Source organism: Prionailurus bengalensis, chromosome B1 (genome assembly GCF_016509475.1).
Source record: "Prionailurus bengalensis isolate Pbe53 chromosome B1, Fcat_Pben_1.1_paternal_pri, whole genome shotgun sequence".
In the NCBI taxonomy this organism is placed as follows: Eukaryota; Metazoa; Chordata; class Mammalia; order Carnivora; family Felidae; genus Prionailurus; species Prionailurus bengalensis.
Window position 1 is genome coordinate 27,997,556 of NC_057344.1, and position 26,797 is coordinate 28,024,352.

Sequence of the window (26,797 nt, forward strand, 5' to 3'; positions counted from 1 at the left end):
CACCCCGGGAGAGATGGCGGCTGAGATTGCATTAGGGAGGTGGAAGTCTTGCCGGTGAATTATATACGAATTATATACGGGGAGGTGAGGAAAGTCTAAGATGCTTATTGAGTTTCTAGCTTGAGCAATTTTAAGTGAATGGTGGATCTCTTTACTGAGGTGGAGAGCAAAGCATCAACTAAGGGGTATAAATCAAAAGCTCTGCCCCGGACGTTTTAGGTTTGATACGACTTTGAGGCATCCAAGTGGAGGATGCAATGAAATAACCATGTATGAAGCTCGGTAAAGAGGACAGAACTAGAGATATTAACCCGAGAAAGTCAGCAGGTAGGAGGGTACTTATGGGAATGTTGAGCTCACCCAGCAAGAGCTGAGCTCACACTGAACGAAAAGGGCCCAGGCCCTGGCAGGAATTTAACAGGCAAAGACCGAAAAGCAGGGCCCAGGCAGAGACCGACAAGCAGACTGAAAAAGAATGATGGAGTACAATGAGGCCATCATGATGTGCGCTGGATTAGACTAAACGGCTGCTTTAAATCCGAGTCTATCCATCTCTGGACTGCGCTAAAAATAAGCCAGCGGCCACGCGAGGTCCGCTCGCACAAACCTCCTCAAGCAGGGAGTGGCGCAACCACTAGCCCCGGCAGGCCCCGCCCCCAGGCAGGCCCGCCCCTGCCCTATCCCGATCCTGCCAGGCGCTCCAATCGCTTGTAGAGACCATCGCTGGACCCAGGCGGCTGTGTCGATCTCCGCTCCAACTGGAGACAGGGTCCAAACCATGGCGGAGAAGGCTCAAAAGAGGTGAGTCGGTTGTTTGAGAAAAGTCTATTTCTAGACTCCACATGAGTGGAATCTGCTCCTGGTCGCCAATGGTAGGGACTAAGATGATGTCTTATCCCGGGCGCTCGGCCTGGGTGGCTCTTAAAGCCCAGCCTTGGCGGCCGCTGAGGGAGAAAACGACGAAGCGGGCGTAAGGGAGGATTGGGAAGGGATGGGGAATCGGTGCCTGGAAGGTTTTTGTTCTTCGATCCCACCGCCACCGCGCCGCCCTCCTCCAGAACGCGCCTGCGCGGAAAGGGTCTCCGAGAGGCGTTGCGCGGCGAGAATGGCGTCGCCCGCTCCTTCGGGACCCGGAGGGACCCTCCCCCCCACTCCGACCCTCACCCCCTGTCCCCCAATTCGGTGCTGTTTGATGCAGCTGTTCACGGAGGGCGGCTTGTAGCAGTATTCTCTGCTGTGCGTTCCGAGACACCCACGGTAGTGCTGGCCGCACCCCAGAACCCTCTTGCCCATTGTGGGTGCAGTGTGTGTAAACCCATCGCTGTCGCTCGTCACAAGGGGGACTGCGCCTGGGCTAGAACAGTGTGAGACATTCTGCTCGGCGTGGCTAAGCTACTTTGTAAATGTGTGAGGACAGCAGTGGGGGCTCCTCCCAACAGCCTTCACTGCTGCGAACAGCTTGGGTGGGAGAATTGCTTAAGTTAACGATTTCGGAAAGCAGCGGCGTTGAGCACCTTCTGCTGCCTCTCCTTGAACGGGAAACCGACACACCTTGTTTCTGTTGCAGTAAATTAAAATTTAGGGTTTTTTTCTATGGAGGCAGGTAACTATAATCTTTTTTCATAAGCTAAAGAGAACCAGGTATACTCTGAAAATTGTGTGCAGTATATAGCCATGTACAGTGGAGTGTTTTGGGGGTTTTTTTTAGTGTATTTATTTATTTATTTATTTATTTATTTATTTAGAGAGAGAGAGAGAGAGAGAGAGAGAGAGAGAGCTGGGGAAGGGCAGAGAGTGGGAGAGAGAGAATCCCAAGCAGGCTTCGAGTTGCTAGCACAGCCTATGTGGGACTTGAAGTCACAAACTGTGAGATCCTGACCTGAGCAGAAATCAAGAGCTACCCGGGCTCCCCAGATGGCTTGTTATGTAAATAGGTGCTCAGCTAAGCCTTTCATCTCAGCTGCCTGAGCCCCCTCAGCCCCATCACTCGGAGGTGCAGTGGAGTCTACACAGAGATGATTGGACCACGTTTTAGTTGGTCTAGTGATTAATTTAATTGTTTTCTGCCTCATGGAGAAGTATGCTGATGGGACCACAAACTCCGCCTGGGTCCTCTCCCTTAGACATAAAACTGGACAGAGGGACACTTGGGAATCGTTCCTGTCCTCACTTGTCTAGGACAAGTTATGTGTTAGATAGTGCTGTTTTCATAAAAAAAAATCATAGAGGGAGGCTGAGGGAATGGAAACTTGAAGTGGGAAATAAGGTCTAAAACGAGGCATTTTAATAAGATTGCATTATTTTAACACACAAACCCACTCTAAATGAAAAACATCAGAGGAATTGCATTTTCAAATGGTGATCCATTCAAGGACAGCATCATTCAGCTTTCACAGGAAAAATACCCAACATGTCAGGAAGTTTCCAAGAAACTTTCAGCTAACAGAAAAGAAATGATTGGTGTTAGGATAATGATGCTTCAGGGACAAACTGCTTCAGGAAATTTCTAGTCTCTGGGCTTCAGTTTCCTCATCTATAAGATGAGAAGGTCAGGCCATTTTCTGCTTTCTGTTCCATGTTACTGAAGTTTTTCTTGTACTTGGTAGAAAGATTGTATTTTTTGCTGTGACTTCAGCAGAGTCAGACACGTAACCCCGATGCATCGTTTTTAGAATTTCATTAACTTGTGCCTTGTAGAAAGTCAGTGTATGTCAAAATGATGCAAACAGATATAGCTGTGTCTGATCTCACAAGTATTTCTTAGATAGACTCAGTAGTTACTAGTTTTGTTTGATATATATTCTTTTTACTTAGAGCTTTAAAAAATGCTTTGTGGTAGGAAGGTTTGCTGAAATTTGTTGAAGAAAAAAATGTGTCTCCTTTTTTTTAGTTTTCCCTATCAGTAAGGAAGTGGGTGTGATTTAAGAAATATATTTTTGCTGTCACTTTGCACTTGTATCAGGGAATATTTAGGGGGGTTCTAGAATGTAAATGATGGAGAGACATGTTAAAGAGTTTGTACTCTGCTGACTTTCAGAGCTATATTTCTCTCTCTTTTTAATTATTTCAGGAGAATTTAGTGATTCATCACTTAACATATTACACCCAGTGCTCATCCCAACAAGAGCTCTCCTTAATGCCCATCACCCGTTTAGCCCACCCCCCCACCCCTCTCGCAACCCTCAGTTTGTTCTCTATATTTAAGAGTCTCTTATGGTTTGCCTCCCTATTTTTACTTCCTTTCCGCTATGTTCATCTGTTTTGTTTCTTAAGTTCCACATGAGTGAAATCATATATTTATCTTTCTCTGACTGACTTATTTTGTTTAGCATAATACACTCTAGTTCTATCCACATTGTTGCAGATAGCAAGATTTCATTCTTTTTGATTGCTGAGTAATAGCCCATTGTGTGTGTGTGTGTGTGTGTGTGTGTGTGTGTGTGTGTATACACCACATCTTTATCCATTCTCCAGTTGATGGATGTTGGTATCTTTCCATAATTTGGCTATTGTTGATAGTGCTGCTATAAACATTGGGGTACATGTGCCCCTTCAAATCAGTATTTTTGTATCCTTTGGATAAATACCTAGGAGTGCAACTGCTGGGTCATGGGGTAGTTCTATTTTTAATTTTTTGAGGAACTTCCATGTTGTTTTCCAGAGTGGTTGCACCAGTTTGCCTTCCCACCAGCAGTGCGAAAGAGTTCCTCTTTGTCCGTATCCTCACCAACATGTGTTGTTGCCTGAGCTGTTGGTTTTAGTCATTCTGACAGGTGTGAGGTGCAGGTGTAAGGTGGTATCTCGCTGTGGTTTTGATTTGTATTTCCCTGATGAGTGATGTTGAGCATCTGTTAGCCATCTGGATGTCTTACTTGGAAAAGTGTCTGTTCATGTCTTTTGCCCATTTCTTCACTGGATTATTTGTTTTTTGGGTTTTGAGTTTGGTAAGTTCTTTATAGATTTTGGATACTAACTCTTTATCTGATATGTCATTTGCATATATCTTCACCGGTTCCTGCCAGTTGCCTTTTAGTTTTGTTGATTTATTTCCTTTGCTGTGCAGAAGCTTTTTATCTTGATGAAGTCCTAATCATTTTTGTCAGAGCTATCTTTCTGATCTAGAACTCTCATGAGCTCTGTGTTTTTACTTTCTTACTGAGTCTTTCTCCTGAATTTTCTGTGGACCCTCAACCTGAATTAATATAAAATTTACCAAAATGACTTCACTTTTTTCATTGCCTTACTTTTCTATGTACTGATGATTTTCAAATCTTCTAACAGATATAGCAGATATATCAAATATCTAGTAATTATCACATAATCTGTCTTTTTTTTTTTTTTTTTTTCCCCTTTGGAGATCTTCCCATGAAACCCTCTATCATCTTTGCTCTCTGAGGCTGATGCATGGCTGTTGTCCTGATATTTCCCTTTGTACTAACACACTGGAGCCTCTGTTTCTAGACTCTATCTTATCTATTGGCTTACTTTTATTTAGCTTAGTACATCCTTCGGCAACTTCCCAATAAAGAGTACTTTTTTAAAGTTTTTGCAAGTCTGAAGATGTCTTTATTCTCTGTCCAAACTTGATTGCTAGTTTGGGTGGGTGGATAGCTCTGGTTTGAACATAGTTTTCACTTAGAATTCTGTAGGGATTGTCTGTGGTCTTCTAAATTCTAGTATTGCTACTGAGGACTCTGATGCCATTCTGATTATTTTAACCTCTCTTGGTGTTTTGGGTTTTTGTTCTGAAAACTTTAAGGATCTTTTCCATAGCATTCAGAAATTTTAAGATGATATTACTTGGCATGGGCCTTTTGCATTCACATCCTTTTAGGGTTGAGATTAATATTCTTTAGTCTGTGGGAAATTTTCTTGTATTATTCTTTAATAGTTTTTTTTTTCCATAAATTATTTTCTCCTTTTTATTTGGATTCTTTTTTTTGTTGTTTGTTTTTGTTTTTGTTTTTGAAAAAGAGAGAGTGCAAGCAGGGGAGGGACAGAGAGAGAGGGAGACACAGAATCGGAAGCAGGCTCCAGGCTCTGAACTGTCAGCACAGAGCCCACCGTGGCGCTTGAACCCATGGACTGTGAGATCATGACCTAAGCCAAAGTTGGATGCTTAACCAACTGAGCCACTCAGGTGCCCTGAGATTTATTTGGATTCTATACCTCATATGTTGGTACTCTAATTTTCTCACTTTTTCTGTCCTGTTATCAATTTTATTTTATTTATTTTATTTTATTTTGCATTTTGTTCTACTTTCTGGAAGAGCTCTTTTTTTAACATTCCTAGTGATTTCACATTTTGGTTATGTTTTTAATTTTTAGGAACTCTTTCTTAGACTGTTCATTTTTCATAGACTTCTGCCTTGTTTAATGCAGTAGTCCTTTATTTCTCATGAATTATATGTTTGGTTTTTTTTTTAAGTTTACTTTTACTACCTGAATTGTCTGTGTTTATTCAGACTATTTTTTTCCTTTGTTTTGCTTTTTTTCCTTTTTAGTTGGAGGCTTTCCTGATTTATCTAATCATCTCTGGCTCTCTGTCCATTATTAAGGATGAGAACTTAAACAACTGGAAGCTCCAGGTATACGCATTAGGCTTACCTTCTGATGTGCTTCAGGGTGGAGCAAATCAGGCAGGAAGCTGAACTTCTCATTGAAGAACTCATGTTGTCTGGTAGTTTCTTTGGAAAAGAATCCTGTTCTATTCCCTTGTTGCCTAAAATTCTGTATGAGGATAGGGAGGCACACAGGGGAAGGGGAGATGGTGGGCTCACTGTTGCTCAGCCAGTCCTCATCACCTACGTCTGGGCCTGATTTCTTGGGTGCAGTACCGCAGGGAGGGGCAAACTTTTTCTATAAAAAGGTAGTTTTACCTTGTTTTTATTGTTAGGATTATATAGTATTCCAGTAAGTTGATTACATTTTATTTCATTACTTCTCTCCTTTTATGGTTTCATTATTCTAAATAACATTGCCAATTTGTGCATATATTTTCCTCCTGTTGAATTCTTGATGGTAGAACTCCAGAAATAGATTTCCTAGGTCAAACATTGTGACTACGTTGATTCCTGATGCATATTGGTACAGTATTTTCTAAGAAGTATCCTGATAATTATCATCAAAAGTGTCCAAATGTCTCAGTTAAATTACATCATCTGATAGCCAAAATAAATGAAAAAGCAAAAACATCTCATTATCCTGAACAAACTAATACAGGAAATGGACTGGAGTGTGATTATACTGAATATTCCAACAATTTGCATTTATTTCATAACATAGCCTTTTATTTCTTACTTACATTGACTTGTGTCATGTTTCTACTAATACAGTATCAACCATCCTTCATGTAATATGACACAGAACAGTGACAGACAGTGGCCTAGAAATACTATAACCAATGCCATTGTGAATCGGCATGATAGGGTTATATTTATGATAGCTGATTGTTTATTTGAAGATTGAAAGTAATGAGAGTGTTACTAATGAATAATAATTTTATCCTGGGTTAAGAAAGATTGTTGCTGAATCAGTGAGAACCGTGATTTAAAGAACAACAACAAAAAAACTGGTCTTAAACAGGGAAACTAGGAGTCTAAAATTCATTAAATGATACGAATTACAAGAAAGTATTTATAGGTAGGGGAGGGCATATAAGGATCATGATTTGAGGGAGACTTTTTTTAAGGAAATAAGGATACATTTTCAGGCTAGTTATAGAAATGAATCCAGGATCCCCTTAGCACCTGCTGTTAAGAAAATTTTATCAATCTCTTTTCTGTCTTGTTTTATTTAGTTATATATTGAATAGGTAATCATTTGTGGGCTTCAAAATGCAAACAGTTAAAAAATGGGGATGTAAAGAAAAACATTTTCCATCTACCATTGTGTCCTTGCTATCCAGCTCCTCTCTCAGAAGGTAGTGAATATTATTAGTATCTTCTGTGTCCCTCCAGAGATAGTTTGGAAATATTGAAGCAAATACAAATATTCAGCAGTTACACACTAGAACAGCTATATTGGTTACATCAGTTGTAAATGATGCTCAAAAGTTATATCAAAGAAACTGTGCTAAACACAAGTATTTTATTAGAATGGCAAGCATGTCCTATTTAAGTTCATGTTACATGTAATGAAGATTTGCATTCATCAAAGAGGACAGACTTAAAAAGTGAATGAACCCATCTCACAGTAAAACATTTGGAAAAATAAAACCTGGCAGTAACAATTTTTTTTTTTATCAAAGCAATGTCAAAAAAAGGCATGAAAAACAAATAGAAAGTATCATTGACATTTTTATACTATCTACTATCAGTTAAAAATCAGTATTTTCATACATGAATATTTATAGAACTTAATACGAGTGATTACTGCACTCTACATTTCTGGTTCTTACTGGTTGAAAAACATTTGCTAAAGTTTCTGAAAACAAGTTTTTAGAAAACTTAACAAATCAGTCAAGATATTAACATTTTGGTCAAGAAAGTTTCAGCTGTTTTATATATCAAGTTTTAATAGTTTATTTAAAATGCATAATTGGGCCACCTGGTTGGCTCAGTCAGTTAAACGTCCAACTTCAGCTTGGGTCATGATCTCACCATTGGTGGGTTCGAGCCCTGCATGGGCTCTGTGCTGACAGCTCAGAGCCTGGAGCCTGCATCAGATTCTGTGTCTCCCTCTCTCTCTGCCCCTCCCCTGCTCTCTCTCAAAAATAAACATTAAAATGCAAAATTCATGGCTTAGAAAAGTAGTTTGATAGGTTTTGTTGATCTCATAGAACTAGAACAGGTTAAGGATATTAAACATTATACTAGAAATCTTAGGACAATAAGGCAAGAAAAATAAATAATTGGAAAAGAAGAAAAACTGTGTATTCACAGACAGCAAAATTATTTATGTGAGAAATCCCAGAGAATCTACTTGAACTCAGTGGGTTTAGCAAAGTTTCAGGATACAAAGTCAATATACAAAATTATATTGTATTTCTGTGTACTTGCAGTGAACGACTGGAAATCAAAATTTTTGAAAAACCAAATAGAATTATGAAGTCAAAATATCTAAAATGGTATTGTTGTTTTATAGAAGCGAGTGCACATTTAACCATGAATAATATCATTCCTACTAAGAAAAATACTTAGAACAAGTTACCAAATGATTGTCAATTTAATGGGGAAGTCGTTTGGTACAGTTCTTCACATCAGCTCATGGCTCAGCTACAGCTGCATTCAGCTAGATTCAGCTGTGTCAAACAGGACATCACAGAATATCAAAAAGCATCAATAAATTATTTGGAATTTAGTAATTTTGAACAGCTTGCACTCCGGTTTATATCACTTGATAAGCTGATTTATAATATAAATAGAGAATATTTGTAAATTTTTATTCTCTACGTTGATTTCTATATTAATATTACATTGCCAGTTGTTATATATTGTGAATATTCATTCTTTTTACAAAAATAGTGGTGTATTGTATACTGTCCATTTTCTGGGTTTTACTTTTTTTTTTTTTTACTTTTTTTTTTTCAATGTTTATTTATTTTTGGGACAGAGAGAGACAGAGCATGAACGGGGGAGGGGCAGAGAGAGAGGGAGACACAGAATCGGAAACAGGCTCCAGGCTCGGAGCCATCAGCCCAGAGCCCGGCGCGGGGCTCGAACTCACGAACCGTGAGATGGTGACCTGGCTGAAGTCGGACGCTTAACCGCCTACGCCACCCAGGCGCCCCTGGCTTTTATTTTTTTTGACTTAAGATAGGTTGGATTACAGAGAGGGAGGGAGGCAAACCATAAGAGACCCTTAAATACTGAGAACAAATTGAGGGTTGATGGGGGTGGGGGAGACGGGAAAGTGGATGATGGGCATTTAGGAGAGCACCAGTTGGGATGAGCACTGGGTGTTGCATGGAAACCAATTTGACAATAAATTACATTTAATATAAAAATATATATAGCTTGGAAATCATCCCAAATCTTTACATAAAGGATTATTCATTCTTTTTAATGATTGTGTATTAGATTGTGGTGTACCATACTTTACTAACCTGTCCCTTTCTAATGGATATCTAGGTTGTATTCAGCCTTTTGCTGTTTGGAAACAATGCTGGTGTTAGAAGAATCCAAAATCTCTTTTCTCAAGCATTTTAATAGGGCATCATATATGATTTTAGCCTGATGGATAGTATGCCCCCTCAGAAACTTATAGTATATTAAATACCTTACCTTTTATCATTTCTTTTTTTTAATCAGACTTTTTTTAACTTTTTTTTCACTGAAGTGTCTAGATAGCTTCTATAGCAGTATTTTTTTTTAATTTAAAAAAAAATTTTTTTTAACGTTTATTTATTTTGAGACAGAGAGAGACAGAGCATGAACGGGGGAGGGTCAGAGAGAGGGAGACACAGAATCCGAAACACAGCACAGAGCCCGACGCGGGGCTCGAACTCACAGACCGCGAGATCATGACCTGAGCCGAAGTCGGCCGCTTAACCGACTGAGCCACCCAGGCGCCCCTATAGCAATATTTTTTAAACTTACCCACGGTGAATGTTACCTTTTTCTTCCTACAGTGTGAAGATTGCTCCTGGAGCAGTTGTATGTGTAGAAAGTGAAATCCGGGGTGATGTAACCATAGGTAAGGAAATTGTTTATTAGTGGTTTTTTCCTCAAAAATTGATGTAATTTAATTTATTTCAATGCTTTACAATTAATTAGGTGTTATATATTTGTCTGTTTCATTGACGTCCTAATTTTATTGAGAAAATGATGTATTTCTCCCATGTTTAGTATTTCTAAAAGAAGTAAGTGTGGCGTACTTGTTAAATATTTTATTTTAGTTTATTTTTAATTAAAAATTTATTTATTTTAACTAATCTCTACACCCAACATGGGGCTTAAACCCACGACCCAAAGATCGAGTCACATCTCCTGACTGAGCCATCCAGGCACCCCAAGATTTTATTTTTAAGTAATCTCTACACCCAATGTAGGGCTCAAACTCAAAGCCCCAAACTCAAGAGTCACATGCTCCACTGACTGAGCCAGCCAGGCACCTGGATGGACTCTCTATTTTGAAAACTCCTCTCTGATAAAGGAATGAGGCGATGTAATAGAGTCATTAATTTATCTGAGAAACATCTATTATGTACTACAGTGTGCGCTGTGCTAGCACTAGAGACACAGCGATGAACACAGCAGACAAAGGTGTTGCCTTCATGGAGCTTATACACTACTAGGTAGTTAGTAAGAGGTGGACCATGGAGTCGGACAGACCTGGGTTAGCATCCTTGCTCTTTACCTGCTGGTTTACCTTGCACATATTATTATACATAACCTCACCAGCCTTCATTTTCCCCATCTGTGTAAGTGTGTGTATTAGAATTAGGTTCAGCTGCATATAGTGGTGGCTTAAACACACAAAAGTTTATTCTCTTATATAAATAAGTCTAGAGGTAGGCAATTCAGGGCTGGTCAGTTGATTGTCCAGGAGCTCCAGCCTTGTAGGCCCGAATGTGATAGCTAAAGCACCAAGAGTGATCTTTGATAAGAAAGGGGAGGATTTGGGGCACCTGGGTAGCTCAGTCCATTAAGCATCCGACTTAGGCTTAGGTCATGATATCGCAGTTCATGAGTTTGAGCCCCAAGTCAGGCTCTGTGTTAACAGCTCAGAGCTTGGAGCCTGCTTTGGATTCTGTGTCTCCCTCTCCTCTCTGATCCTCCCCAGCTCATGCGCTCTCTCTCTCTCTCTCTCTCACAAGTAAATACTAAAAAAAAAAGAAGAAAGGGGAGGAGTGGAAACAAAAGGGTGTACCTCCAAGTTGGATCAGCTTCCTTTACATAGTCTTCCTGAAAGTTTCACACATTCTCTCTTTGTATGTCTGATGCCTTGGACTTAGTCTCAGCCTTGGAAAGCTGGGAGATACAGTCTGAACTGGGTGCATTGCTGCCCCCAATCCAGTGGGATTCAGCTACCAGGGAAAGGGAAGAACGGATATCTAGTGGCAAGTAGCAGGTTTTTCGACATGCAAAATAGGAGTGCCCACCTTTACAGGCACTTTTTAAATTTTTTTTTTTTTCAACGTTTATTTATTTTTGGGACAGAGAGAGACAGAGCATGAACGGGCGAGGGGCAGAGAGGGAGACACAGAATCGGAAACAGGCTCCAGGCTCTGAGCCATCAGCCCAGAGCCCGACGCGGGGCTCGAACTCACGGACCGCGAGATCGTGACCTGGCTGAAGTCGGACGCCCAACCGACTGCGCCACCCAGGCGCCCCTACAGGCACTTTTTGAAGGATTAAGTAAGAGAATATTTGTGAAAGTCATTGCCTAAAACCTAACACTAGCTGACCACACTGTTAAATCTTAGCAGTATGTAGCCTTGCTGGAGGTGAGGTCCAGCACTGAAATCAAATTAACAGTTTAACATGTGGTAACTTGCTTATATGGACATGATTAAGTTCCCCTGAACTTACATTTTAGCCATTAGTTCTTTTTTTTTTTTTTTTAACGTTTTATTTATTTTTGAGACAGAGAGAGACAGAGCATGAACGGGGGAGGGGCAGAGAGAGAGGGAGACACAGAATCGGAAGCAGGCTCCAGGCTCTGAGCCATCAGCCCAGAGCCCGACGCGGGGCTCAAACTCGCGGACCGCGAGATCGTGACCTGAGCTGAAGTCGGCCGCTTAACCGACTGAGCCACCCAGACGCCCCGAGCCACTAGTTCTTTTACGTACGTTTTCACTGCATTTTGTGCCTTTGTAGCTTTACGAACTAACATGAGTCCATCCTTCCTAGCAGCTGCATGTTACCAGAGTAGAGCTTTCAATGAGTTAAGTACAATTTCAGAGAGAAAATACGCCCTGGTCCCTTATGCTAACAGTATCTTTCGTTGTTGTTGTATTATTTATTTATTTGGAGAGAGAGGTGAGAGAGAATCCCAAGCAGGCTCCATACTGTCAGTGCAGAGCCTGATGCAGGGCTCCATCTCATGAACTGTGAGATCATGACCTGAGCTGAGATCAAGAGTCAGACGCTTAACTGCCTGAGCCACCCGGGCGCTGCTAACACTATCTTTAATAGGAAAAAAAAATTGTGAATTTTAGTAAGTCTAAGCCTCCAACCAATTTAGATATCATGTCTTATAAAACAAGTAAAGATTGTACCAGTATTATGGAATATCATTAGGAATTTTCTAGGTTGGATTTTATTTTAGATTGACAGTATTTCAGAGTTTAGAAGGTGACACAGTTTCTTTTCAGTGCTATGTTAACTTTTTGTTAATTCTTAAAACCATTTGCAAACTTTTTATGAGGAGAAATCATGATGGCCACATGTTTATCAAAGATGTTGTTCTGCATTATTTTTAATCTGGTATTTAAAAAAATTTTTTTTAATGTTTATTTATTTTTGAGAGAGAGAGACAGAGAGACACAGAATCTGAAGCAGGCTCTAGGCTCTGATCTGTCAGCACAGAGCCGTCATGGCTTGAACTCCTGAATGGTGAAATCATGACCTGAGCTGAAGTCAGATGCTTAATCAACTAAGCCGCCCAGAAGTCCCTTTAATCTGGTATTTTTATGGTTTTCATCATGATTCGAGGAATAACCCTCTCATTAGCTCACAAGGTATTTGTTTTTTCTTTTTTCTTGTTTTTAAAGTTTAATGATTTATTTTGAGAGAGAAAGAGAGACAGGCAAAGGGAGGGAGAGAGAAAGGAAAAGAATCCCAAGCAGTCAGTGCAGAGCCTGATGCAGGGCTCAAACTCATGAACTGTGAGATCATGACCTCATCTGAAATCCAGAGTCAGGTGCTTAACCAACTGAGCCACCTAGGCACCCCACTCACAAGGTATTCTTTTTTTTTTTTTTTAATGTTTATTTATTCTTGAGAGAGAGAGACAGAGTGTGAGCAGGGGAAGGGCAGAGAGAGAGGAAGACACAGAATCCGAAGCAAGCTCCAGGCTCTGAGCTGTCAGCACAGAGCCTGACATGGGGCTTGAACTCTGGAACTGCAAGATCCTGACCTGAGCCAAAGTCAGAAGTTTAACCAACTGAACCACCCCCAAGTATTTTTAATTAGAAGGAAAGTAAGGCTAAAATAATGTAGCTAATTACACAAACTTGCCCTTTCATTTCTACTTCTTCCTCATTTTTAACGAAGATAATAGATCTTCTTTTAAATCTACTTTTTTTCCAGTAGCTGATAGTACAGAGATGGCTAAAATGTAAATGACAGTTCAACACAGATGTTTTAGCATAAGAAGTAGTCGTAATTTTTAACTAGTGATTTGAGGTTTATCATAGAATGGATATAAATTAATGTTTTTATGCTTATTTTTGACCCAGTGTTTTAAAACAGGAGGGGCGCCTGGGTGGCGCAGTCGGTTAAGCGTCCGACTTCAGCCAGGTCACGATCTCGCGGTCCGTGAGTTCAAGCCCCGCGTCGGGCTCTGGGCTGATGGCTCAGAGCCTGGAGCCTGTTTCCGATTCTGTGTCTCCCTCTCTCTCTGCCCCTCCCCCGTTCATGCTCTGTCTCTCTCTGTCCCAAAAAATAAATAAAAACGTTGAAAAAAAAAAATTAAAAAAAAAATTTAAAACAGGAAAATTTGCTCTCTTTATAGAAACATCTCAATTTTTAAAACTAAGGAAAAGATTCAGAAGTGATATAGTTATCCAGTGCTCAGTCTTTTATAATTCTTCTCTCATTTTCATTATGTATGTTTCTTATCATTTTGTTTTATTTGTTTGTGTTTATCTTTAACTGTATATATAAGAATGGAAAATTTTCAGAATCAGTATTTAGATAGCCATTTCTATCATTGTTATATTTGGAATAAGATATCCCTAATCTTCTGACTGCTATTAATTCATTTTTCTGATGTAATACATGAGATTAAAAAGCACCAGGGAGATCTGAAGTTAAATCAAATGAGAGAGTAGAGATAAGTTATGTGATTAAAACTTACTCTCCCGGGCACCTGGATGGCTCAGTCGGTTAAGTGTTGGACTTCGTCTCAGGTCATGATCTCACAGTTCATGGGTTCTAGCCCCGCATTCGGCTCTGTGCTGGACACTTGCTCAGAGCCTGGAGCCTGCTTCAGATTGTGTCTCCTTCTCTCTCTGCCCTCCTCCACTTGTGCTCTGTCTCACTCTTTCAAAAATAAATGTAAAAAATTAAAAAAAAACCCTCACTCTCCCCACCATGTTTTTTTCTTTTTTCCCAATTTATGGCTTTTATTGTTTTTGTTTTTGCTTAATTTACCAGACCAAAGTCTTTTTCTGTTATATTAGGGATATAGAGATTTGAACACCTAATACGCTTTGTTTTCTCAGTCAAGTAGCAATAAACTTAAGTGTAGTTGAGTTTAATAGATTTTTCAGAATGTTATGCAGAACTTTACATCCCCCAGTTGGTTATACTTTTACCAAATTATTCTATTCTGAAATATTTCAGAAAGAAAGTAATTTTTCCTTCTCTTTGTTTCAGTAGTGTAATAGAACTTTAAACCTGATCTGTTCTCTTAGAAAATCAGGTATTTGGTTTATCAAAGAAACTAGTCTGAAGCTTTGAAGCATTGTCCTTAAGCAGAAACCCTAGGACTTGAGGCACTGCTGGAGCCTGACCCCTTTCCTTAGAGGCTGCCAGGAAACAGACCTTGGGAAAAATAACAGCTCTCTTGTTAATTACAATGTGGGTAAACAAGGTTTCCTAGCGTCCAGCCTGTTTTTAATTAGGCTGCCTTGATTTTTGGACCACGCATTATTTCCTTAAATTTTGTTTTGAAAGCTGAAAAGCATTTCAGAAAGTTACTTCTAAGCCCCTTTTCTGTAGTCCCATTATAGGGTGAAAGTCAGTCTCCTGGTCTCAGGACAGGGCTCAGTTGGGACAAGGTACTAGGTAGGAAGGCAGACCTCCACATAGTGGGAAAACGGAGATGGAACCCCTTTGTCCCTTTTATTCTTTCTCTCCATTCAAGTTTTTAATACAGATCAAAAGCTTCCCTTTACTGTGGAAGTCTTTTTTAATAAGGCAGAACAGTGACCTTGACTTGAAATTCATCAAATATAAAGCAGTTCTTACAGGTACTTAAGCTTACAGCTCAAAGGAATTGTTTTAACTTCTAAAGAGAGCTTGTGGCTTTTTGAACTATTTATTGACATATGTAAATGTACACAAAGATAGCTTCCTGTGGCAAAGGTAGGAAAAACGTCCTTTACCAAATGAGGGGAATGGAAGTTTGATGCAAGGAATGCCTTTCTGGCTGTGTTGCATCAAGCCCAGCCAACCATTTAGAAAAATAATTCATCAGCCAGTAAGGCAACATCAGCTCTAGACACATTTATCCAAACAGGGAGATAAGCCAAATAGGATTTCAGCACATTTGGTAAGCAAATATACAAACTACCCTGCCAGTTAAGAGCTCCAAAAAAGTTCCCAACAGCCTTTTAAAAAAAAAAAAAAAAAAAAAAAAAAGCAACTTTCTATAGTGACACATTTTTATTTTTAAAGCATTTTAACCTCAAGACCCTTAAACTTGGTTTGAAATCAGACTCGTTCTAGGTAAAAGTGCTTCTTACATATGGAAGAGTGTGGAGCAGTCTGTGCCCAGACTTCAGTGTGCTGTGCCGTGGCTGCCCGGGTCTTGGAATACCACTCGGATTCCTGGGCCCTCTGGTGCCAATGTCCAGCACAAAACTGTGCAGAGACAAAGCCCACACTGCAGGTTACACACCTGAGTCAGAATGTCCCTTTAGCAAGTTCTAGAAACCAAAATTTTAGCAGTCACATATACTGAAGTACATGAATACTAACCCCTCTACTCTCTGCCCCAAAAGACCTACAGGAGGTTTAGGGGAACTGTTCAGTTTATTATCAGCCATGACTTCTGTTGCACCACAATTCAGAGTTGATACTTGAACTTTCTAAGTTATTTCAGTCCTGAAACACAAGGACTTGTAGTTTGGCAGTGCTGCCACCAGGTGGAGGCGGTGTCTCATGTAAGCTGGTGATCCTGCATTATATCCCAGGGCCCTCAGATTTATAAACAGATATCCAGTTATCTTCTTGCTAACTTATTATGATAAAAATGAAAACAACAATAATAAAAAACCTGCTTAAAATAGCTCAGGCATTAGGGGCACCTGGGTGGCTCAGTCGGTTAAGCGTCTGACTTCAGTTCAGGTCATAATCTTGGGGTTGGGAGGTTAAAGCCCTGCATTAGGCTCTGTGCTGATAGCTCAGAGCCTGGACCTGCTTTGGATTCTGTGTCTCCCTCTCTCTGCTCCTCCCCTGCTCGTGCTCTGTCTCTCCCTTTCAAAAATAGATAAACATTGAAAAAAAAAATAGCTCAGGCATTATATTTAAAACTTCTATAAGACATGGGACTTGGGTTTAGTTTCATTTTTAAAATTTGTGTTTGTATAGTTAACATATATTAGATCATTTTTGAAAGGGAAAAATGAAAATATTAATTATTTTCAAAGCTATTTCAGAGGAATTTTTAAAGAAAGACAGGTTTCAGTGACAACCTTATACTAGTTCATTCTCCAGTAACTTCTTACACGTCTGCTTGTCATCAAAGCTGCAGCTTAGGGGCCAGCAGAATACCTAGTGCCTCTGGCTTATCTAGCCACGGCAGACGATCTGCTTTCTATCACAGCATGGTGATCTCTTCCCCGTCTAAGATTTTAATGCCAGGACAGAAAATACATTTATTCTTTTCTTTTACTATCTTACAGTAATATGTGAATTTTCCCCCACTTTTAAAAGGAGTTACCACCCTAATAACCTGAGTGGAGGAGAGGAGTTTTTCTGTTTCTCAGACCAGAAGGAGTTGTTTTGCTTATTGATAGTTATTTGTTAGCTTTTAGTGTCAGATAGTGATAAACTTCCCATTTTTAACACCTATGGGCCAGACCCTGTGATCTCCCTTTCAGACATTATTTCGTATAATCCACACTTCAACACAATGAAGTAGGTTATTCTGGATCTCATCTTTTTATAGATGAGAGAACAGGCATTTGAGAGATTAAGCATATAGCCTTTAAGTGGTAGAGACCAGAGTCTAGACTTTCTAGACAAGGAGTGGGGTGCTGGTAGGGGCTTTAATTACAAAGAATCTAAAATAGAATGATTGATTTGTCCCTTTTATCACAGAACATTTTTTTTTAATTTTTTTTTTCAACGTTTATTTATTTTTGGGACAGAGAGAGACAGAGCACGAATGGGGGAGGGTCAGAGAGAGGGAGACACAGAATCGGAAGCAGGCTCCAGGCTCTGAGCCATCAGCCCAGAGCCTGACGCGGGGCTTGAACTCACAGACCGCGAGATCATGACCTGGCTGAAGTTGGACGCTTAACCGACTGTGCCACCCAGGCGCCCCTATCACAGAACATTTTTAAGTAAAGTGTGAATCTGGTATTGTGCAAACTACAGATGTAAATTGGTTCACACAGCTGGAAGACCTGTAAGAAATTTCTCATTTTGGAGGAATCCAGTGTTTGTTTCAGTATTATTTAGCACCTGTCCCTCAAAAGTGGTAACATCTAAATGCCCGTCAGTAAGGGCTTGGTTAAATAAATTATGATGTGTTAATATGATATGAAGTACTATTCAGCCATTAAAAAGAAGAGCTAGCTAAATGTACTTTTATGGAAAAATCACCATGATTTTTTAGGTGAATTAAGAAAATTGCACAATAATAAGTACCATTCCTTGATTAAAAAAAAAATCAACTATGTGCTTATAATCCATATTTTTCCACCTTCAAATTATATTCTATTTATTTTTTAACTTCATGGTAAAAGATATTTATATACAATGATATTTACGGGTCTTAAGGGTATAGTGGAACTTAAGTCTGGAATAATATACCCCAAACTTTTAAGAATAGTTACCTCTAGGGAACAGGATTAGCGCAAAGAGAGGATCTTTCACTTTTGCTTTGTTTGAATTTTTATAATGAGTATGTATTACCTTTGTAAATATGTGTATTTCTTAACAGAAAAAAAGGCACATGTGTTCACAATCATGGTCAACTTGAGAATCTTCCCAGGGACCCAAGAGATCCCATCTTTTATCCTGAATAGGAGAATTTGCCAAAGCAATTTTACTTGGGCAGCTCAGGATTTGGGGAGCCAGGGGTGACAGAAATAACAAAGCCACTCTCATGTTATTTCTTATCAGACTGTGCGTCTTTTGACTGTGCATCCTGTCTTGGACCCCACCCTCCTTATCAATCCCCAGCTCTTCATTGTTAGGGGGAAAAATAAAGTTGCACTGAGGTTCCTTCCAGTTCTCTGGGCACCAGGAACACCTTCTTATTTAATACATTCGTGTGTGAGTATGTTAAGTAGTTCCAGTTTTCAAGATAACAAAACAAAATAAAGAAGAAATGCAAGCTCAAAAGGGCAAAAGTAGCTTATATTTCTTTTTATTTCCCTCTAACATATAGCACTGGATCTTGCCTGTCACACGCAGCTAATGATTATTGAATAAATTAACTTACATAGTTGAGTACTGAATTACAGGGACAGTGCATCTTCCTGACTACCTTCCCACCTCCTGTCAACACTTCTACCCACGCTGTCTTACTTTCAGAGTTGGTTACTTTATGTCCACTTATTTACCAATAAAAATAGCCATGGCATTGGGGGTGGGTGGGACTAGTGTTGCAGGGAGTGGCAGTAATGAGGTTATATTTTCTCAGGAGTGATTTCATTATCACCAAAATGCTAGGCCTTTGGGAAATTAAGAACCCGGGGAGGGAATGTGTTAGCTGTCCAGAATCGTGTCCCTGTTTAAGCAATGCCGGCCACCTCCACCCTGGTGGTGAAATGGTTGTGGTAAGACCCCTTCCCGCTCCTTTCAATTTGAGGTAGGAGGCGTCCCCTCAGTCTGCCTATTTAAGAGCCTTAGGATTACAGTAATTATATTGGCTCCTTCCACTGCCTCCCTGTAACCTTTTCAACCTTTAACTGGTTAAAATCATGTCCTAGACCAGACACAACAGTATCTCTGCCTCCTTCCAGTGGTTAGGCTTGTTATTGGGATGGTGACAAAGTAACAAAGATAAGGTTTCCATGTTTCCCTTCTCCCATTCCACCCATGTTTCCTCTTAGCCACTTAATAGGAAGACTAACTCTATATAGTACACAAGCATGAGAAAGTGTTAATGTGGTTCACTAGCATGAGAAAGCCCAACATTATAAGCAAAGGGAGCCTTACTTTTATGAGAGAAAGCAGGGAAGGGAATTGATATTATTGCCAACAATGTGCCAGAATATTGTGTCTACAAACATGATCTCATCTAATCCTTACAGTGCCTCTGTAAGATGGTATTCTCCCCACCCCCATTTCACTGCTGAGATAACAGAGGCTTCCAAACAGCTGGTTAGCCAGGGCTGTCTGGCTCCAAAGCCTGTGCTGTCTCCACTCACCTTGCCTTGAGATTTGGCACTAACTACTATTGATAACAGCTGAGGAGATAACATTTGTAAAGTGCACCTAGTGTGGTGCCTGGCACATACTTTAGAAAATGTTCCTCCCAATAGCCTCGGCCCCCTCTTGGTCACCTTCTCCCCTCCTCTTGGAAGCGTAGCCTCCACCAATAATTTCTTTTCACCGTATTTTTAACAGGACCTAGGACAGTGATCCATCCTAAAGCACGGATTATTGCGGAAGCCGGTCCAATAGTGATTGGGGAAGGTAACCTAATAGAAGAACAGGCGCTTATCATAAATGCGTGAGTAAGACACTTTCAGATACCCTGAACTAAGTACCTCGGGTTGTGTTTTTATTAATTCAGCTATCTATAGGAACCTTTTACGGTAGACATCTGGAAAGCCTACTATTTTAGAACTAGAGAAACATTAAGGATCTTTTCAACACAAGTGGTTAGTAAATAAGGAAACCAGAGACCAGATGGGTGAAGAGACTCATCCAAGGTGAGATAACTTGTTGGTGACTGACTACAATCTCCTCCTCTCAGTCTGATAATCTTCCCCTTACATATCACTACCTCCTCTGTGCGCTAAGCAAACATTTCCTGACTCCAGCGACCAAGTGCTGTGCTGACCACCCTTGAAGAGAGTCTTTTGGTTAGATTTCTCACTTCTGGCTGAATTGTTATTACTCCTGCCCAGACACATGAGCTTTACTCTGATATATATTTTCATATGCTTTGTGGGGGTAGCACCCAGAATTATATTTGAAAATTTGGGGGCCTTAGAGGCAATTTTTAAAAAAAAATTTTTTAATGTTTATTTTTATTGTTGAGACAGAGACAGAGCATGGGGGGGGGGGGCAGAGAAAGAGGGAGACACAGAATCTGAAGCAGGCTCCAGGCTCCGAGCTGTCAGCACAGAGCCCGACGCCAGGCTCGAACCCACAGACCGTGAAATCATGACCTGAGCCGAAGCCGGATGCCCAACTGACTGAGCCACCCAGGCGCCCTGGCAATTTTTAACTTTCAAGAATAAAAAGTAATAAAATATTCAAACATGTACATGATCTTAGTGAGCTAGACTATAATACCTATGAAATTTTCATAAGCATTTAATAAAGCTTTCTAGATAAAATTTTGGCAGGAAATTCAAGCTTATACCTAATTTATAGCAACAGTGTATGGAATTTGTAAGAAAGACCTTGGGAAAATATTTGACTGTGATAAAGAGATTGATTTGTCAAAACACTTACTTAGGATTTGGGAGTTTCTTACTATATTAAGCAGTTTCTTTTTAAAATCTTATTTTGGCACCTTTATTGTAAGTAAGTTAGTAATAGCTATATTCTGCAGTAACTCAGCTGTCAGAGATAAAGCACCATTTAAAAAATGGCTTCCTCTTAGACCACAAACATTTTATGTTCCAAATATTTCAAACTACCTAAGAGCATATAAAATAATTACGTGAATTTCTGTTTATATTTCACAATCTCGAATGATTATTGAGAATGGAAATTTTTCGAGCCAGGCATGATTTTGATTCCAGTTTAATAAGCTAAAAATTATAGCCAGCATCATTTTTACCTTGTCCTGGAAAAGGCCCTCTGGGCTATGGGCTTTAAAAATAAGCAAAGGAAAAATTAAAAATAAAAAAAATAAATAAAAATCAGCAAAGGAAGGCTGGCCTTCTAAACTTACCTGTGACTTCTTTACCTTTTAGTAGTTCTTTTTCAACTCAGAATCAAGTCTTCAGCATAGATGATAAATAATTCACTTGGAATAAGAAATTACTTATATAGTTACATATTTTAAGCTTGATGGAGATCAAATTGACAGAATGAACCCAAATTCTAAAACAAGAGAATTGCTTATTGCATTATTGACTTTGATGACTTGTCTCTTCTTTTTATAGTCACCCTGATAATATCACCCCTGATGCTGAAGATCCAGAACCAAAACCTATGATCATTGGCACCAATAATGTGTTTGAAGTTGGCTGTTGTATCCTTTACAATAATTTAAAGTAAAACATTCTTCCCAGCTGTTTTTAATATCCAAAATCTATTCCATAGAAATCATCATATTTTACCTGTCAAATATATCAAGTATGTTATAAGTATGCATTCACACACACACACACACACACACACACACACACACACTGCTCCTAGTGTTACAGCTTGTTCACAGGTAACAATAGGTAACAATGACTGAGTGGCAGTAGACATAGAAACAGAAGAATCCTGGCTTCTGTCCTGCTTTAAGAACCACAGCTCTGTCCATTCAATTCCTATATAGTTCAGGTTAAAAGTATGTTGTCTACTGCAAAGAAATGGTAGAAAGGGATGGAAATATTTCTTTTTTTTTTTTAAGTTTATTTTATTTATTTATTTTAAGGGGGGGAGGGGCAACGAGAGAGATGGGGAGAGAGAGGGAGGGAGAGAGAGAGAGTGAGAGAAAGAATCCCAAGCTAACAGCGGATCCTGATGTCAGGGCTTGAGCTCACAAACCATGAGATCATGACCTGAGCTGAAATCAAGAGTCGGACACTTAACCAGCTGAGCCACCCAGGCACCCCTGGAAATATTTCATTCTTTGTTTTTTTTTCCCCAGAGTGCTACTAGTTCTTTCCTTGATTTTTGTACTCTAAAAAGCTAGTAAACTCTTTTCATGTTGTCAGCAAGATATAATTTTATGACAGAAAAACTTGGAGGAAAATAAAATCTATTTAGTGATAGCAAAATATGTAAATAAATTAAGCTACAGGCACAAAATGGACTATTCGGATCATTAAGCAGTCATCTTAAATTACGGTTTTAAAGACTTTAATCGTATGGAATAATGCCTGCAAATTTAATTGAACCAAATAAAGTGAGCTGTAAAAGTTTATACAGTTTGATTCCCAGTTATGTTAAGGGAATTGTATGTATTTACATAAAGATATATCAAACTGTTAGCAGTGTTATCTTTAAGTGATTGGGTGATAAATTTAATTTTCTTAAAACAGTCGTGAAAATATGTTACTTATAGAATGGGGGTAAAAGATGCTCATTTCCTTAAAAAACATAGAAGGTATTTATATCTACTTAGAGATGCTTACATTTAAAGATTAAACCTTTACTTTCAGGCTGCCCTGAGCAAAGGAGCTCTCACCAGGCTGAGCCTGTGTGGCCCTGCCCATGTTCCTACCCTCTGTCCCAGGGCAGGATAAGGATATAGTGAATTGGTAGGGGGAAAAGATGCACATGTTTACAATGTTTACTTAACTCTGGCTTACAGATTCCCAAGCCATGAAAATGGGAGATAATAATGTTATTGAATCAAAAGGTAAGCTGTATTCAGAATTTTATTGTGAAAATGATTACCTCCTTTTTCTTTGTGGTGTCCTAGAAAACAACCCAAGTATAACCTCTGGCAAAGTGGAAGGAAGGCATGGTTGGAAGTGGACTAAAATAGGAGACTAAATCTTTGCCTTTAAGGAACCTAATAATGTGTTTAATACATTGAACTAGAAATTCAGCTGTGTACGTAAGTTGGGATTGGATTAAACCATAACGTTCAGATGAAAGATTTGAAAAGATTTCTGCTAAATACTAGTGTCAGTGATAATTTAGTTGATTAATATAATTGCAGAATTAAAGAAAAAAATCATTTTCTGTATCAGTTTGCTTTCTTTAATTTCAGGACTACTTTAGCCAGTCAGGAACAAATATAAGCAACTTATCATAAGTGGAGCTGGGCAGGAGGTCATGTAAAGTCACCACTACGGGAAAGCAGCTCCCAAGAGCGTGCCCCACTAAAGTCCAGAAAGAACCTGAACAATAAGATGTCTTTAGAATAATAATTTATCTTTGGTGGTCCTAACTGACATGAAAGAATAATGCTTCTTTTTTTAAATACTAAAGTTAGACTTGTTGTTAATCTACTTAATGGTTTTTGTTTTAATTTGATTACCAATTATTATCGTTGTTATTTTCTGCTTATTATATACTTACTATGTGTCAAACCTGGGCTCGGCACTTCCCATTTAATATCTCACTTATTCCTTACAACAAACTGTAAGTAGGTTGATCTTTCATTTCATAGATAAGCTTCTCAGAATTTATAGTGACTTGTCCAAGGTCACACAACTAGTCAGCAGCAGAGCTCTGTGTTTAATCCATCTAATACTAGTCTGGTGCCTGCCTCTATGCTTTACCAACTCTGAATTGAAGTATTTTCTTTAATTTTTTTCTTAAAGCTGGTTTACTTTTTCATACTTAAGACATTTTGGAAAAATGTAACATTCTAATCATTTGTCTTAAATTACAGTTCTTTCTATGTTTTTATTGCAGCATATGTGGGCAGAAACGTAATCCTGACAAGTGGTTGCATCATTGGGGCTTGCTGTAACCTGAATACATTTGAGGTCATCCCTGAGAATACAGTGATCTATGGTGCAGACTGCCTTCGTAGGGTGCAGACTGAGCGACCACAGGTACTGGAACCTGTCTTTAAAAGGAGTTCTTTTTTTTTTTTTTTTTAATGTTTGACAGAGACATAGCATGAGTAGGGGTGGGGCAGAGAGAGAGAGAGAGACACAGAATCAGAAGCAGGCTCCAGGCTCTGAGCTGTCAGCACAGAACCTGATGTAGGGCTCGAACCCATGAACTGCAAGAACATGACCTGAGCCAAAGTCGGGTGCTTAACTGACTGAGCCACCCTGGCGCCCCAAAAAGGAGTTCTTTCTGAAAGAAACAAAGAAAAACTTAAATACAGAGAACAAACTGGTGGTTGCCACAGGGGAGGTGGAGTGGGGGGGAGAGAGATGGGTGAAACAGATAAAGAGGATTAAGAGGTACATACCTCCAGTTTAAAATAAGTAAGTCACAGAGATGAAACGTACAGCACAGGCAATATAGTCAGTAAATTGTAATAATGTATGGTTGTCATGGTGACTACATTTATCATAATGAGCACCAAGTGATGTATAGAATCATTGAATTGATAAGTTGTACACTCGAAACTAATATAACACTTGAATAATGTTAAATATACTTCAATTAGAAAAAAATTTCTGGCGCTACTAATTTTCAAAAAACTACCACATAATTGTTTTAATGGGACAGCAAGTTTGCCATTTAAAGAGCAGATGAGAGGGACGCCTGGGTGGCTCAGCCAGTTAAGTGTCTGACTCAGGTCATGATCTATGGTTGTGGGGTCGTAGGTCACAAGATCTGCACTGAGCGTGGAGCCTGCTTGGGATTCTCTCTCTCCTACTCTCTTTCCCCCTCCCTCTCTCTGTCTCAAAATAAATAAATAAACTTAAAAAAAATAAAATAAAAAGCAAATGATTAAAATCAGAGATTTTAAATTCCTAAAACTAGAATTTATTTGCATTGAAATTATTCAGTCTTTAAGTTATTATCAAAAATATGTACAAAGATGACAATGACAAATTGATAATGAGCAAAGAAAATCCAGAGATGTTGCTCCTGATCTTAATGTATTTTCACTGAAAATGTATCACCAAACTTTATAAACTGTTGATTCACTCTGAAAATACCAATCCTCAAGGGTAAGGAATGATCCTACCAAATTTATACTGGCCAACCAACTTTGGTCCGTCTGTTAGTTTACCAACATAGCTGACTTGAAAATAAACACAGTTTGTGAATATGCAAGTGTGTTTTGATATTTTCCTGGCTTACGAGAAATTATCTCTTCCTACTAAGAACCAAGAATAATTAAGAATATGTATTTAGAGTTTCATACAGGAGATAAAATAGGGCATTTGGGGCTTCCTTTGGACAGAAGACATTCTGATTGAAGTTTTGAACTTCATTGTTTGGCACACAATATATTTCTTTAGTTACCCAGCCTCTTTCCCCTCCTCCAAAAGAAAATATTTTTCAAGACATCTATCATTTTGCATCTGATTCTTAGCCGTATTTTATCAGATGTTAAAACTCCAGCTGTCTTTGGGTTATTCTGTTTCTGTAATGTTTGGATTTTATTATTATTATAAGCAAGTATTACCTCTATAGACCAAAAAGGCAGTAAAACAAACCAGGGTTGTTTTCACTATCTTTCTGCATAACAGCAAAAATGATTGAAGAAGGAGAAAAGAAACTGGAGTTGGGTTAAAAGAGATTAGAATTCAGTGAGTAAGAATATCTGAAGTTGAATACAGTTTTCCACATCTCATCACAGGTCCTTATTAAAGAACTTACTGAATCAAAATGTCTCGGGCAAGGACCTAATAATCATCCCTATTTGTCACAAGTACCCCTAGTGAGTTTTGCAACGAGGGAAGTTTGGGCGGCACTGGTGAGTGAAGAGCAGAGAGTACAGCTGTGTACTTGTAGGGCCTGTGGAAAACTGCATTCCAAGAATTCTACTTAGGTTGTTGTCTATGATTAGAACTTTTTAACTTTTTCAAGGGCAGCGTAAAGCCTGTAACAGCAGGGTTGAAAATTGAGTCATGTATATTTTTAATTTTTTTTTTAAAGTTTATTTATTTAGAGAGAGAGTGTGCGAGAGAGTGAGTTGGAGCAGGGGAGGAGCAGAGAGAAAGGGGGAGAAAGAAACCCAAGCAGGCTCCTTGTCGTTAGCACAGAGCCCGATGCGGGGCAGATCGTGACCTGAGCTGAAATCAAGAGTCAGATACTTAGTCACCCAGGTGCCCCTCATGTATATTTTTATATGTAAAATCTTTTGGCTTTTTCGTATTTCCAAACTTAATGTATATTCATTGTAAATTAACAAAAATAAATAAATAAGTAACCAAAAAACCCCACAAAAAACAGGTAAGCAAAAATCAGCCAGTGGAAATCACCTATACTTCCCTGACCCTGAGCTGCCTGGTACTCTTGCTTTCTGCTTGTCAGTTCTTAATTCTCTTATCTTTTTAGCCCCAGACACTACAGCTGGATTTCCTGATGAAAATCTTGCCAAACTACCACCACCTAAAGAAGACTATGAAAGGAAGCTCAACTCCAGTTAAGAACTAAGAACAATATACAACATCAAGATAACAGTTTGTCTTTGACCACTGTCTTTTGAGAGGGCCACAGTGTTTATGCACTCTTAGCAATTCACAGATTAATACATGTTGACTTTATTTTATAAAATTGAGTCAGAGAGGAAAGTAATGGATTTTCATTATAACTGTCCCTGTAATTACATAAAATGCATTATTTTCCTATATCCTTACTCCTTTTCTGAGAATTTGCAGGTTTGGTTTATTTTTCTTTTGTCATATGTTGGCCATGATTTTAGTTGTGTAAAAGATTCCCTGTGATAAGAAAGGGTATATTACTATGTATTTATATTCTAGCATATGTTGTATTCAATAAAAATGCTAGTGACGGGA

At 39.1% G+C, this 26,797-nt stretch overlaps 1 protein-coding gene across 4 annotated transcripts; it reads left to right on the forward strand.

Moving 5' to 3' along the window:
• Positions 1-539: 539 nt before the first annotated feature.
• Positions 540-26,797, forward strand: DCTN6 (dynactin subunit 6). 4 transcript variants are annotated; one of them, XM_043560721.1, is made up of 7 exons: positions 540-801; positions 9,572-9,636; positions 19,638-19,743; positions 21,356-21,444; positions 22,723-22,770; positions 23,778-23,920; positions 26,337-26,797. In XM_043560721.1, the coding sequence occupies exons 1-7, from the start codon at positions 779-781 to the stop codon at positions 26,433-26,435; spliced, it is 573 nt and encodes a 190-aa protein (XP_043416656.1). In that variant the 5' UTR covers positions 540-778; the 3' UTR covers positions 26,436-26,797. The 4 variants fall into 4 exon arrangements, with proteins under 4 accessions (XP_043416656.1, XP_043416641.1, XP_043416665.1 ...); XM_043560706.1 differs by lacking the exon at positions 540-801 and adding an exon at positions 1,389-1,603; XM_043560713.1 differs by lacking the exons at positions 540-801; positions 9,572-9,636 and adding an exon at positions 12,511-12,625.